The sequence below is a fragment of the Leucoraja erinacea genome, chromosome 37 (genome assembly GCF_028641065.1).
Source record: "Leucoraja erinacea ecotype New England chromosome 37, Leri_hhj_1, whole genome shotgun sequence".
Lineage (NCBI taxonomy): Eukaryota > Metazoa > Chordata > Chondrichthyes > Rajiformes > Rajidae > Leucoraja > Leucoraja erinaceus.
Genome location: NC_073413.1, coordinates 3182208 through 3195950, shown reverse-complemented (window position 1 = coordinate 3195950; position 13743 = coordinate 3182208). Strand labels below are relative to the sequence as shown.

The 13743-nt window shown below is 48.9% G+C and overlaps 1 protein-coding gene across 1 annotated transcript in view; it reads right to left on the bottom strand.

Moving 5' to 3' along the window:
* Nucleotides 1–13743, bottom strand: part of LOC129713783 (interferon regulatory factor 3-like) — a 35099-nt gene that overhangs the window by 1608 nt on the left and 19748 nt on the right. Inside the window, exons 4-8 of the mRNA XM_055663084.1 lie at nucleotides 13275–13369; nucleotides 10862–10913; nucleotides 6322–6567; nucleotides 5677–6045; nucleotides 946–1067 (exon numbers count right to left, since the gene is read on the bottom strand). Of these exons, the coding sequence (XP_055519059.1) occupies nucleotides 946–1067; nucleotides 5677–6045; nucleotides 6322–6567; nucleotides 10862–10913; nucleotides 13275–13369 (884 nt within the window). The remainder of the gene's footprint in view (nucleotides 1–945; nucleotides 1068–5676; nucleotides 6046–6321; nucleotides 6568–10861; nucleotides 10914–13274; nucleotides 13370–13743) is intronic.

Here is a 13743-nt window from a genome sequence, read left to right as displayed (position 1 = left end):
CCGACTAGGAAAAGGGGAGATGCAGCGAGACCTGGGTGCCATGGTACACCAGTCATTGAAAGTAGGCATGCAGGTGCAGCAGGCAGTGAAGAAAGCGAATGGTATGTTAGCTTTCATAGCAAAAGGATTTGAGTATAGGAGCAGGGAGGTTCTACTGCAGTTGTACAGGGTGTTGGTGAGACCACACCTGGAGTATTGCGTACAGTTTTGGTCTCCAAATCCGAGGAAGGACATTATTGCCATAGAGGGAGTACAGAGAAGGTTCACCAGACTGATTCCTGGGATGACAGGACTGTCTTATGAAGAAAGACTGGATAGACTTGGTTTATACTCTCTAGAATTTAGGAGATTGAGAGGGGATCTTATAGAAACTTACAAAATTCATAAGGGGTTGGACAGGCTAGATGCAGGAAGTTTGCTCCCGATGTTGGGGAAGTCCAGGACAAGGGGTCACAGCTTAAGGATAAGGGGGAAAATCCTTTAAAACCGAGATGAGAAGAACTTTTTTCACACAGAGAGTGGTGAATCTCTGGAACTCTCTGCCACAGAGGGTAGTCGAGGCCAGTTCATTGGCTATATTTAAGAGGGAGTTAGATGTGGCCCTTGTGGCTAAGGGGATCATAGGGTATGGAGAGAAGGCAGGTACGGGATACTGATTTGGATGATCAGCCATGATCATATTGAATGGCGGTGCAGGCTCGAAGGGCCGAATGGCCTACTCCTGCACCTAATGTTTCTATGTTTCTAAACAGGAGCACCCGGGCAAAACCACACCTGGGCAGGTGTCTGGGGTTACGGGGAGAAGGTGTTGGGAGGGAGAGGTAGATCAGCCACGATTGAAGGGCGGAGTGGACTTGATGGGCCGAGTGGCCTGATTCTGCTCCGACCACTTCAGAACTTATCAAGGCGCAAGATCCACCGCGATGCCCACACACACGGACTTACCTTCACCACGATCATCTTTTTGTTCCAAGGTTTGCCGTTGGGATCTGGCCAGAGCTCTCCAAAGCACAGCCAGATCGAGTACTGTGGGGAACCACCGGTGGAATTGAGAAAGGCGCACATGTCTGCAAAAGGAGCGTAGAATCTATTAGCAAAAGGATTTGAGTATAGGAGCAGGGAAGGTTCTACTGCAGTTGTACAGGGTCTTGGTGAGACCACACCTGGAGTATTGCGTACAGTTTTGGTCTCCTAATCTGAGGAAAGACATTCTTGCCATAGAGGGAGTACAGAGACGGTTCACCAGACTGATTCCTGGGATGCCAGGACTTTCATATGAAGAAAGACTGGATAGACTCGGCTTGAGAATTTAGAAGATTGAGGGGGGATCTTATAGATACTTACAAAATTCTTAAGTGGTTGGACAGGCTAGATGCAGGAAGATTGTTCCTGATGTTGGGGAAGTCCAATAGTCAATAGTCTCAATAGTCTATTTATTTGTCATTTGGACCCCTGGAGGTCCAAATGAAATGCCGTTTCTGCAGCCATACATTACACACAAATAGACCCCAGACACAACATAATTTACATTTTACATAAATATCCATTAGTGGGAATAACTATTCCATCATTTATGTCCAGAACAAGGGGGTCACAGTTTAAGGATAAGGGGGAAATCATTTAGGACCGAGATGAGAAAAACATTTTTCACACAGAGAGTGGTGAATCTGTGGAATTCTCTGCCACAGAGGGTAGTTGAGGCCAGTTCATTTGCTATATTTAAGAGGGAGTTAGATGTGGTCCTTGTGGCTAAAGGGATCAGGGGGTATGGAGAGGGAGGCAGGGATGGGATACTGAGTTGGATGATCAGCCATGATCGTATTGAATGGCGGTGCAGGCTCGAAGGGCCGAATGGCCTACTCCTGCACCTATTTTCTATGTTTCTATTACTCACTGTCTCTGCTCGCGCCTGTGGTAAGACCAGTTTATTCATCTCCGCCCATCAGAGCTTAGAAGGATGAGGAGGCGGGGGGACCTCATTGAAGCCTATCTGATGAGTGAAAGGCCTGGATAGAGTGGAGGTGGAGAGGGTGTTTCCACTAGTGGGAGCGTCCAGGATCAGAGGCCGTAGCCTCAGGATAAAAGGACGTTCCTTTAGGAAAGAGATCAGGATGCAGGTCTGGAGAAGACGGACAGGTCGCCTTTCATGTCAGGACCCTTTCTTCAAACTGAACATCGAACATTAAACATGGAGCAGCGCAGCACAGGAACACGGTGTTTGTGCCGAACGTGCCAACAAGTCACTGATCTCATCTGCCTGCACATGAGCCATAGCCCTCCAAGACAGACACTAAATGCTGGAGTAACTCAGCGGGACAGGCAGCATCCCTGGAGCGGAGGAATGGGTGAGGTTTCGGGTCGAGACCCTTTCTCAGTCTGAAGGAAGGGTCTCAACCCGAATCGTCACCCATCCCTTCTCTCCAGAGATGCCGCCTGTCCCGTTGAGTTACTCCAGCATTTTGTGTCTGTCTTCGATTTGAACCAGCATCTGAAGTTCCTTCCTACACAACTAACTCCGACATTGATTTTCCAGTCAGACATTAGTGATGTGTTAAGTACTCAGTCATTAGACAACAGGTGCAGGAGTAGGCCATTCGGCCCTTCGAGCCAGCACCGCCATTCAATGTGATCATGGCTGATCATCCCCAATCAGTACCCCGTTCCTATCTTCTCCCCATATCCCCTGACTCCGCTATCTGTAAGAGGTCTATCTAGCTCTTTCTTGAAACTATCCAGAGAACTGGCCTCCATCGCCCTCTGAGGCAGAGAATTCCACAGACTCACAACGCTCTGTGAGAAAAAGCGTTTCCTCATCTCCGTTCTAAATGGCTTACCCCTTATTCTTAAACTGTGGCCCCTGGTTGCTCCTAACTGCATTTCGTTGTCTCTGTACTGTACACTGACAATGACAATTAAAGTTGAATCGGAATCTGAATCTGGTCTGGTTCTGGACTCCCCCAACATCGGGAACATGTTTCATGCCTCTAGCGTGTCCAAGCCCTTAATAATCTTAAATGTTTCAATAAGATTCCCTCTCATCCTTCTAAACTCCAGAGTCGCACTGCAAACCTGGAGCCTGGCTAAGTGAGTGTTGAGGACAGACACAAAAGGCTGGAGTAACTCAGTGGGACAGGCAGCATCTGTCCACGATCTATATTCCCTGCACATCCGTATGCCTATCTAAAATCCCCCTACACTCCATATCTGCCTCCACCACCACCTTTGGCAATGCGTTCCAAGCCCCCTCTACTCTTTGTGAAAAAAAAACTTGCTCGCCACATCTCTATTAAACTTTCCCCTCTCGCCTCACAGCTACGCCCTCTAGTGTTGGACATTTCCACCCTGGGGGAAAAGGTTCTGACTGTCTGCCCCATCTATGCCTCCCATCATTTTATACTTAAAGGTCACCAATCCACGTTCTTCAGAGATGTTGCCCAACCCGCTGAGTGACTCCAGCACTTTGTGTCCATTTCAGTTCAGTTCAGGTTAGTTTATTGTCACGCCTACCGAGGTACAGTGAAAAGCTTTTGTTGCGTGCTAACCAGTCAGCGGAAAGACAGTACGCGATGGCAGTCATGTCATTTGAGTTTAGGAGCAAGGAGGTCCTACTGCGGTTGTACAGGGCCCTGGTGAGGCCACACCTGGAGTATTGAGTGCAATTTTGGTCTCCTCATTTGAGGTAAGGACATTATTGCTCTCGAGGGAGTGCAGCGTAGGTTCACCAGGTTAATTCCCGGGATGGCGGGACTGACACATAATGAAAGAATGGGTCGACTGGGCTTGTATTCACTGGAATTTAGAAGGATGAGAGGGAATCTTACAGAAACATATAAAATTCTTAAGGGGTTGGACAGGTGAGATGCAGGAAAAATGTTCCCCATGCTGGGGGAGTCCAGAACCAGGGGTCACAGTTTAAGAATTAAGGGTAGGCCATTTAGGACTGAGATGAGGAAAAACTTTTTCACCCAGTGAATTGGAAATCTGTGGAATTCTATGCCACAGAAGGCAGTGGAGGCCAATTCACCGGATGTTTTCAAGAGTTAGATTTAGTTCTTCGGGCTAACAGAATCAAGGGATATGGGGAGAAAACAGGAACGGGGCACTGATTTTGGATCAGCCATGATCATATTGAATGGCGGTGCTGGCTCGATGGGCCGAATGCCCAATCTCTGCACCTATATTCTATGTTTCTATGTTTAATTGATTCATTTACAGTGTAATGATACATGATGAGGGAATAAAGTGTAGTGCTGGGTAAAGCCAGTAAAGTCTGATCAAGGATAGCCCGAGGGTCTCCAATGAGGTAGATAGTAGTTCAGCGCTGATCTCTGGTTGTGGTAGGATGGTTCAGTTGCCTGATAACAGCTGGGAAGAAACTGCCCCTGAATCTGGAGGTGTGCGTTTTCACACTTCTTTCACACTTTGTGTAAACCAGCACCTGTAGTTCCGTGTTTCTACTATGTTTAGTTTTAGTTTAGAGTTGAGATACAGCGGGGAAACGGTCCTTTCAGCGCACCTACCAGCGATCCCCACACGCTAACGCTCTCCGCGGGTCGAATTACACTTATACCAAACCAATTAACCTACAAACCTGCTCGTCGCTGGAGAATGGGAGGAAACTCACGGGTGAACGTACAAACTCAGTACAGATAAGCACCCGAAGTCGGGATCGAACCCGGGTCTCTGGTAGCTGGGAGGCAGCGACTCTACCGCTGCGCCACCGTGCCACCTACGTGTTAAAGATTTATACTGGCTGAAGAAGGGTCTCGACCCATAAATGTCACCCATTCCTTCTCTCCATAGATGCTGCCTCGCCGCTGAGTTACTCCAGCGTTTTGTGTCTATCTTCCCACACACACTATTTCCCTGCTGTCTTCAGGTAGAAGGTACAGGAGCCTGAAGACTGCAACGTCCAGGTTCAGGAATATCTACTTCCCCACAGCCATCAGGTTATTAAACTCAACTGAATCAAAACTCTGAACATTAATAGCCCATTATCTGTTTATTTGCACTTTATCGATTTATTTATTCATGTGTGTATATATTTATATAATGGTATATGGACACGCTGATCTGTTCTGTATTCATGCCTTCTATATTCTGTTGTGCTGAAGCAAAGCAAGAATTTCATTGCCCTATCTGCAGGGCCGGATTTAGATGAAGGGAGGCCCTAAACTGTTCCACTTGTGCGGCCCCCTCTGCGTTGGTTTTCAGCGCTGGCGGCGAAGCAGCGACCGGACAGCCATGGCGGCCAAATCCCCCACAATTCAAAGCGAAGGAGAAAGTGCCCAGCGCCGACCAGTTGCCGTTGCAGTGGGCATGCGCAGGGCGGCTGATGATGCGCTGGCTGTGGTTGTGCGCATGTGCAAGGCAGGGCGCAGTAATGCGCATGTGCAAGGCGGCCTGCCGTGCCGGCGGAAGAGGAGCGAGCGGAGCCCGGCGGCCCGGACACGGATAGCGGGAGGAGACGGAGAGAGAGAGATAGAGAGGGGGGCCGCCCAGAGTTGAACGGTAGGTGTCCTGCCTTGGCCGGATGCCCCCTAGATCTCGAGGACCTAAGCTTAAGCTTGTCTAGCTTATACGTAAATCCAGCCCTGCCTATCTGGGACACATGACAATAAACTCCCTTGAATCTTGAATCGATCTAGGCTGCGCCACGCCATGAACGCCACTAACCTCTATTGAAGTCTGCCTGGCTGTAGAGGACCGTGACGTCCCTGTTGGAGATTTGCTGGGGTTCGAGACCGGTGGGATTTTCCCCCATTGACCAGAAGGCCCTGCAGCGGCCGTATCGCCGGGCGATGATGAGGTTGTCCTGCACCTCCACCGTCAGCCCTTGGTCCATGCGTTCCAACATCTGGTTGGTGTACTTGACCTGCTGCTGGTCGCTCATCAAGGTGGAGGCGGTGGTGGGGAAGCGGACGTCGTGCAGGTACGGGAAGTCCGACTGCGAGTTGTAGGAGAAACGCAGGCCGTGGGTGTTCTTCACCACCTCATTCGCTATCCTTCTACCACGGTAGTAGATCGACACCTCAAACTCTGTCACTGCAGGGACACCAGATTCAAAATTAATCTCATGTTGCGTCCTTGGTAGTGTGAGTGAAACTGGAGCACCCGGAGAAAACCCACGCGGTCACGGGAAGAACGTACAAACACCGCACCCATAGGCAGAATCGAACAGGGGACTCTGGCGCTGTGAGGCAGCAGCTCTACCGCTGCACCACTAGTTACGTCCTGCTGTAACTAGATGGGAATATAATCGACCAGCCCCTGCACGGATGGCCGCACAGGGTGAATGTGGAACAAAGGATAGGGACTCACCCAGTTCTTTGTTGGGAAAGTATTCCTTCATCTGCGCCTTGAACTGGGAAGTGCTTGGGATCGCGGTGTTGGGGTCTTCCATCTGTGGGGGCATTGCCCAAGCACCGTCCGGGGCCGTGCCGAGAATACCCACCCCGATCGCACTGGCTTGGCTCGGGTCGAATGGAGGCAGAGCTAGGATTGGGGAACAGTTGGGAATATTGGTGGACAAATTCCCGTGTTCCAGGAGCCTCTGGGCACTGCTTCCTAAAATAAGAGAGGCAATGTTAGATTACAATTTAAACACAAACTTCTTCAAGAGATTCAAGATTCAAGAGAGTAGGACAATGAAATTCTTGCTTTGCTTCAGCACAACAGAACATAGTCGGCATCAATACAAGAACAGATCAGTGTGTCCATATACCATTATATAAATATATACACACATGCATAAATAAACTGATGAAGTGCAAATAAACAGATAATGGGCTATTAATGTTCAGTCTTGTCTGAGCCAAGTTTAATAGCCTGATGGCTGTGGGGAAGCTATAACTCCAGGATAAGCGCTCCACTAAGAAAGCCAAGCCCAAAGCCAGTGTATTATCTAACTGTCTAAATATCTCAACTTACAATAAATAACACTGTATGCAAAAAAACTCAGCTACCTACATATTAATTAGCTCTTTAAAAAAAACTAATCCTGCAGATGCAAGGGTATAGTTGGGGTTCTCAAATGGACATCTCCCTTCACTGATGTTTCGTTGAGATTGACTTGTAGCGGCTGGGCTTGTACACTCTGGAGTTTCGAAGGATGAGAGGGCATCTTATTGAAACATATAAGATTGTTAAGGGTTTGGACACATTAGAGGCAGGAAACATGTTCCCGATGTTGGGGCCCACAGTTTAAGAATCCAGAACCAGGGGCCACAGTTTAAGAATAAGGGGTAAGCCATTTAGAACAGAGACGAGGAAACACATTTTGTCACAGAGAGTTGTGAGTCTGTGGAATTCTCTGCCTCAGAGGGCGGTGGAGGCTGGTTCTCTGGATACTTTCAAGACAGAGCTAGATAGGGCTCTTAAAGATAGCTGAGTCAGGGGATATGGGGAGAAGGCAGGAACGGGGTACTGATTGGGAATGATCAGCCATGATCACATTGAATGGCGGAGCTGGCTCGAAGGGCCGAATGGCCTACTCCTGCACCTATTGTCTAAGGCCAAGGAATCTCCGAGCTGTAAACACTGGTGACACATAACCCCATCCAGACATGGGTAATGCAGTGCGGCACGATGGCGCAGCGGTAGAGTTACTGCCTTATAGCGCTCACAGCGCCAGAGACCCAGGTTCGATCCTAACTACGGGTGCTGTCTGTACGGAGTTTGTACGTTCGCCCCGTGACCTGCGTGGGTTTTCTCCGTGATCTTTGGTTTCCTCCCGCACTCCAAAGACGTACAGATTTGTTGGCTAATTGGCATAAATTAGAAAATTGGAAAAAATTGTAAATTGTCCCTAGTGTGTGTAGGATGGAGTTAGTGTGCGGGGATCGCTGGTCGGTGGGTCAAAGGGCCTGTTTCCACGCTGTACTCTCTAAACTAAACTAAACTAAACTAAACGTGAGTTCCCAAAGAAGAAGCTACAGGGATTCAAAGATCAGAATTCCCTTCACATCCTCCCAAAGCTGAGTCGACCCGAGGGTGGTGATCCGTGGAATTCTTTGCCACAGAAGGCTGTGGAGGAGCCTGTCTGTATGAGGAGAAGGCAGGAGAATGGGGTTGAGAGGGAACGATAGATCAGCCATGATTGAATGGCAGAGTAGACTTGATGGGTTGAATGGCCTAATTCTGCTCCTATCTGTTATGGACTACACCAGTCCCACCTACCTGCGTTTGGCCCAGATCCCGTTAAACCTTTCCTGTCCATGTGGAATCCCCATGCCTGTCTTAAGTACACCACCCTCACTGTGAAATGGAGACAATGGGAACAGTGTTGGGAGACCCCCGATGTGGCGCAGTGGCCCAGAATCAGGAACACAAACAAAACTGTAGGAGCCATTAATTAAGTCAGTATTTTATAGCCATGTCTAACATTTTTAATATTTTAGACAATAGACAATAGGTGCAGGAGTAGGCCATTCGGCCCTTCGAGCCAGCACCGCCATTCAATGTGATCATTGCTGATCATCCCCAATCAGTACCCCGTTCCTGCCTTATCTAGCTCTCTCTTGAAAGCATCCAGAGAACCTGCCTCCACCGCCCTCTGAGGCAGAGAATTCCACAGACTCACCACTCTCTGTGAGAAAAAGTGTTTCCTCGTCTCCGTTCTAACTGGCTTACTCCTTATTCTTAAACTGTGTGTGGCCCCTGGTTCTGGTCTCCCCCAACATCGGTAACATGTTTCCTGCCTCTAGAGTGTCCAAGCACTTAACAATCTTTTAGTTTTTATCTGTCTGTATTTTTGAAGGTGGAATTTGATACATAGAAGGGGTGTGTCTATTTCTAGCAGAGTCTAGCGCAGACTCATAGATTAGGAGTCAGTTGGGTCTCGGAAGGATGGTGAGAATAGTTTTTTAACATTTTCACACACACACACACACGTTAATGAGACAACATACTATTATAAGAAGAAACTTTCATATGATTTATATGACACGAATGGAACTGCGATTTAGAACGGAAAGTGACAGATTATTTCGTCGCTATGTACTACGTCAATAAAATACCAATTAATCAAGAAACAATGTTTAAGAAGGAACTGCAGATGCTGGAAAATCGAAGGTAGACAAAAATGCTGGAGAAATTCTGCGGGTGAGGCAGCATCTATGGAGCGAAGGAAATAGGCAACGTTTCGGGCCAAAACCCTTCTTCAGACTGATGTGAAGGTGGTGGGGGTGGGGGGGGGGGGGGGGGGGGGGGGGGGGGGGGGGGGGGGGGGGGGGGGGGGGGGGGGGGGGAGAAGAAGGGAGTGGGAGGAGCCAGTGGGCTGAGGGAGAGCTGGGAAGGGGAGGAGAAAGCAGGGACTGCCTGAAATTAGAGAAGTCAATGTTCATGCCGCTGGGGTGCAGACTGCCCAAGCGGAATATGAGGTGCTGCTCCTCCAATTTATGGTGGTCCTCACTCTGGCCATGGAGGAGGCCCAGGATAGAAAGGTCGGATTGGGAATGGGGAGTTGAAGTGCTGAGCCACCGGGAGATCAGGTTGGTTATTGCGAACCGAGCGGAGGTGTTGGGCGAAGCGATCGCCAAGCCTACGCCTTGGTCTCACCGATGTAGAGCAGCTGACATCAAGAAACAAATGTTTGGAAGATTCGTTTTTACTATCTTAAGTGTGTCGTGAGGGCGTAAAATATACCTCCTGACCATCCCCGAGGGGTGACGGCTCTCGAAGTTGGACTTTGAGAACGTTGTAAGGACTGCCATTATGAAAAACAAAACCTGAAAAGTCTGAAGAAGGGTCTCGACCTGAAACGTCACCCATTTCCTTTCCCCCCCAGAGGTTTTAGTTTAGTTTACTTTATAGATACCGTGCGGAAACATGCACTTCGGCCAACTCAGTCCAGGGTACCAGCGATCCCATGCACATTACCCCGCACCCACTAGGGACAATTGTTACAAAGCCAGTTAACCTACAAGCGAGCCATCATTGGAGAGTGTGGGGAAACCGAAGGTCTCGGTGAAAACTAGGGACAATTTACAATTTTTATGGAGCCAATTCGCCAACATAGAAACATAGAAACATAGAAATTAGGTGCAGGAGTAGGCCATTCGGCCCTTCGAGCCTGCACCGCCATTCAATATGATCATGGCTGATCATCCAACTCAGTATCCCGTATTTGCCTTCTCTCCATACCCTCTGATCCCCTTAGCCACATCTAACTCCCTCTTAAATATAGCCAATGAACTGGCCTCGACTACCCTCTGTGGCAAAGAGTTCCAGAGATTCACCACCCTCTGTGTGAAAAAAAGTTCTTCTCATCTCGGTTTTAAAGGATTTCCCCCTTATCCTTAAGCTGTGACCCCTTGTCCTGGACTTCCCTAACATCGGGAACAATCTTCCTGCATCTAGCATGGCCAACCCCTTAAGAAATTTGTAAGTTTCTATAAGATCCCCTCTAAATCTCCTAAATTCTAAAGAGTATAAACCAAGTCTATCCAGTCTTTCTTCATAAGACAGTCCTGACATCCCAGGAATCAGTCTGGTGAACCTTCTCTGCACTCCCTCTATGGCAATAATGTCCTTCCTCAGATTTGGAGACCAAAACTGTACGCAATACTCCAGGTGTGGAGTATTATTCAGTTTATTCAACAAACCTGGACGCCTTTGGAGTGTGGGAGGAAACCGAAGATCTCGGCGAAAACCCACGCAGGTCACGGGGAGAACGTGCAAACTCTGTACAGACAGCGCCTGTGGTTCAGGATGGAACCCGGGTCTCTGGCTGTGAGGCAGCAACTCTACCGCTGAGCCACCCTGCCGAGCAAATGCTGCCTGACCCGCTGAGTTATTCTAGCATTTTGTGTCTGTCCTTTGGTGTAAACTAGCATGTGCACAGAATCAACACTCCAGGTACCTGGTGAGTAGTCGAATAACTTCATGTCTTCCAGACTGACCTCGAGAGTTCCCTGTCGGGGGAACAAAATACACCAGTCATTCACACAGATCAGATAAAAGTTTCTACGCATTTCAGAGTGAATTCTCTATGTCCCCTCTTCGTCAGTGGTGGTGCGTCTGTCAGGTTGTTCAGAGCGTCTTTTCTTCCTGAGGAGACTGAAGAAGGTCCATCTGTCTCCTCAGATCCTGGTGAACTTCTACCGCTGCACCATCGAGAGCATCCTTACCAACTGCATCACAGTGTGGTATGGCAACTGCTCTGTCTCCGACCGGAAGGCATTGCAGAGGGTGGTGAAAATTGCCCAACGCATCACCAGTTCCTCGCTCCCCTCCATTGAGTCTGTCCAAAACAAGCGCTGTCTGCGGAGGGCGCTCAGCATCGCCAAGGACTGCTCTCACCCCAACCATGGACTGTTTACCCTCCTACCATCCGGGAGACGCTACAGGTCTCTCCGTTGCTGGACCAGCAGGTCGAGGAACAGCTTCTTCCCGGCGGCTGTCACTCTACTCAACAACGTACCTCGGTGACTGCCAATCACCACCCCCTCCCCCCCAGGACACTCCTCCCACAGGAAAAACACTATGTCTGTATATATGCTAAAGTAAATATTTATTCAAATCATATGCTATGTCGCTCTTCCAGGGAGATGCTAAATGCATTTTGTTGTCTCTGTACTGTACACTGACAATGACAATGAAAGTTGAATCTGAATCTGAGGAGGCCAGGAAGAGATGGGGCTCACCTCAATAACAGCAGGACAGAGCAAAGGGGCCGAATGGCCGTTGAGCTTTAGATACAGTGTGGAACAGGCCCTTCGGCCTGCTGAACCCACGCCAGCCATTGTTTAGCTTATTGTCACGTGTACCGAGGTACAGTGAAAAGCTTTTGTTGCGTGCTATCCAGTCAGCTGAAAGACAATACACGATTACAATCGAACCATCCACAGTGTAGATACATGATGAGGGAATAATGTTTAGTGCAAGGTAAAGCCAGCAAAGTCTGATCAAGGATAGTTCCAAGGTAGACAAAAATGCTGGAGGAACTCAGCGGGTGAGGCAGCATCTATGGAGCGAAGGAATAGGTGACGTTTCGGGTCTCGACCCGAAACGTCACCTATTCCTTCGCTCCATAGATGCTGCCTCACCCGCTGAGTTTCTCCAGCATTTTTGTCTACTTTCAATTTTTCCAGCATCTGCAGTTCTGTCTTAAAGGATAGTCCAAGGGTCACCAATGAGGTAGATTGTAGTCCCGGACTGCTCTTTGGTCGTGATAGAATGCGAAGTAAAGGGCCTGTCTCACTTCCACAACCCAATTCACGACCTCTGCCGGGTTTGCCCTCGACTCATACTCGCAGCATGGTCATCACATAAACATAGAAACATAGAAATTAGGTGCAGGAGTAGGCCATTCGGCCCTTCGAGCCTGCACCGCCATTCAATATGATCATGGCTGATCATCCAACTCAGTATCCCGTATCTGCCTTCTCTCCATACCCCCTGATCCCCTTAGCCACAAGGGCCACATCTAACTCCCTCTTAAATATAGCCAATGAACTGGCCTCAACTACCCTCTGTGGCAGAGAGTTCCAGAGATTCACCACTCTCTGCGTGAAAAAAAAGTTCTTCTCATCTCGGTTTTAAAGGATTTCCCCTTTATCCTTAAGCTGTGACCCCTTGTCCTGGACTTCCCTAACATCGGGAACAATCTTCCTGCATCTAGCCTGTCCAACCCCTTAAGAATTTTGTAAGTTTCTATAAGATCCCCTCTCAATCTTCTAAATTCTAGAGAGTATAAACCAAGTCTATCCAGTCTTTCTTCATAAGACAGTCCTGACATCCCAGGAATCAGTCTGGTGAACCGTCTCTGCACTCCCTCTATGGCAATAATGTCCTTCCTCAGATTTGGAGACCAAAACTGTACGCAATACTCCAGGTGTGGTCTCACCAAGACCCTGTACAACTGCAGTAGAACCTCCCTGCTCCTAAACTCAAATCCTTTTGCAATGAAAGGATTTGAGGTCGTAGGTAGGTCGTAGGTCGTAGGTAGGTCGTCATGCTAGTCGTAGGTACTCGTGGCATCATGTAGGTCGGGGCGTTTTTTCAACATGATGAAAAATGTCCACGAGTATAAAAGGTCGTGAATTAGGTCGTGAATTAGGCCGTGAAAGTGGGACAGGCCCTTAAGGGACAATCTAAGAGGAGTTTCAGAAGATCATAGTTAAATTAAGAAGTGTTACTGTGGGAGTAGAGATTTAAGTGTGTGGAGCGATTGTAATGTGAGTTTGTAGATCTGCTTCTGTGGCCGGCACGCAAATAGTCGCCCGAGTTGGGCGCCATCTTGGAAACAAAATGGTGGCATGGCCTTGCAGTACCGTGTTTGGAGGAGCGGGCAAGGAGGCGTGGTCAACTTCCACCGCAGAGCTGACGTGGTCTTCATCCTCTTCAGTGCTGGCTCTCGCCTCTTGGTCTTTGGAGAGAAAAGAAACATTTTATATTCGTTTCGTTTAGGGACACAGCGCGGAAACAGGCCCTTCAGCCCCAACCGAGTGCCCGTTCGCGGTACCCACTGAATGCCCGTTCACGCTCGTTCCTTGTCGTTTATCCCGCTCTCCTGCCCGCCAGGGGAAATTTTACAGAAGCCAATGAACCGACCACCCTGCACGACATGCCCGGAGCGTGGGAGGAAACCGGAGCACCCAGAGGAAACCAGGTCACAGGGAGAGCGCACAAACTCCGCATAGACAGTGCCACGGGTGTTTCACAGAGGAAGAGGTTCCTCCAACCTCATCTACTGCATCCGCTGCTCTAGGTGTCAGCTGATTTACATCGGGGAGACTAAGC